The 1499-nt window shown below is 43.5% G+C and overlaps 1 protein-coding gene across 1 annotated transcript; it reads left to right on the forward strand.

Annotated features, from left to right (window-relative positions):
- Window positions 1-668: 668 nt before the first annotated feature.
- On the forward strand, window positions 669-1295 carry LOC121786668 (8-hydroxyquercetin 8-O-methyltransferase-like). The gene has a single exon (XM_042185302.1). It carries the CDS (start codon window positions 669-671, stop codon window positions 1293-1295), a length of 627 nt encoding a protein of 208 aa, XP_042041236.1.
- The last annotated feature ends 204 nt before the right edge of the window (window positions 1296-1499 follow it).

Consider the following 1499-nt stretch of genomic DNA (forward strand, 5'->3'; position numbering starts at 1 on the left):
ATATAAAATTTGAAAGAGAGGAAAAGAAATGGATAACATATGAAAGAAGTGAGAAAAAGTGCGTACACATGACAAATAAATTTTCCAATTTTAGAATGACACTATTTTTCACTAACACTCCCAAAAAAAGTATTACTCCCTCCGTCCCAACTAAGTTGGGTCACTTCTTTTAGACACGGAGATTGAGAAATTGTGTTGAATGAGTTAAATAATAATAAAATAAAGTAGGAGAGAGGAAAAAAGTTGGAGAGATAAGAGATAGTAAAATATGTAGAGTAAATTAAGAGTGATTAGAGTATTTTATTTTTCATCAAAAACGAAAAGGACTCAACTTTATTGCAATGTCCCAAAAAAATCTGACTCAACTTAATTAGGACGGACAGAATACATTGTACTTTTTGAAATCAATAAATTATTAGTGTATTAAAGCACCTATAAATGATGCGGTCAAAATCAATAAATTATTATGTTTTAAAGCACCTATAAATGATCAATGATGCGTTCAACATTGATCTTATTGAAGACACTACAACTCCAAAAAAAATGGGTTGCCTAATACACTAGTAGATTCCACCACCCAAGAGCTCCTAGAAGCTCAATCTCATGCTTGGAATCTAACATTCAGCTTCATAAATTCAATGTGCCTAAAATCAGCTCTTGAATTAGGCATGCCCGATGCCATCCACAAACACAAGAAGCCCATCACAGTTTCCCAATTAGCCGACGCCCTGTCCATCCCCAATTCCAAATCCCACGCCCTCTTCCGCCTCATGCGCGTCCTCATCCACTCCAACGTCTTCGGAGAGGCTGAAGAGGGCGCGTACGCCCTCACTGGGACCTCTCGTCTCCTTCTGCGAGACGAGCCCCTGAGCTTCTTCCCATTCATACTCACCACGACTGATCCAGTCGCGGTGGGCACGTACCATTCCATGACCGAGCGGTTTTGGGACGAGTGCCCGACCCCGTTCGTGACAAAATACGGGAGAAACGTGTGGGAGTTTGGGGCGGACGAGGCCGAGTGGAACCGGCTTTTTAACAAGGGGATGACTAGTGATTCGGAGCTTGTGGGAAAGATACTCGTGAGGGAATGCAAGCATGTTTGTGAGGGTTTGGAGAGAGTGGTGGATGTTGCCGAGGGCCGCGGCGCCATGGCGAAGGCGGTGGCGGCCGTGTTTCCCGGCGTGAGGTTTGTGGTGCTTGATCTTCCGCAAGTGGTGGATGGGCTTGAAGGAGCTGAGAATGTGAGCTTTGTGAGCGGAGATATGTTCAAGTTTACTGTTTGTTCCTTCTGCTGACGGTGTTATACTCAAGGTATGAATCAAATCAACCAACTCTCTTATTCCGGGTCAACGCTGACCCTACATGGGTTGCGGGTTAATAGGGTGAGGGCTAATCAAGCTGTGATTTTTGGGGTTAGAAATTTTCTACGCTAACCTTACACGTCTGGGGTTCGAACTAATTGGGTTGCCAACGATAACATTAACATATGATCAATCCAA

The sequence above is a fragment of the Salvia splendens genome, chromosome 22, assembly GCF_004379255.2.
Source record: "Salvia splendens isolate huo1 chromosome 22, SspV2, whole genome shotgun sequence".
Classification (NCBI taxonomy): domain Eukaryota; kingdom Viridiplantae; phylum Streptophyta; class Magnoliopsida; order Lamiales; family Lamiaceae; genus Salvia; species Salvia splendens.

Excerpts from the sequence above, each read along its gene's own strand:
- LOC121786668 (XM_042185302.1), top strand. The coding sequence starts at position 669 with ATGCCCGATGCCATCCACAAACACAAGAAGCCCATCACAGTTTCCCAA.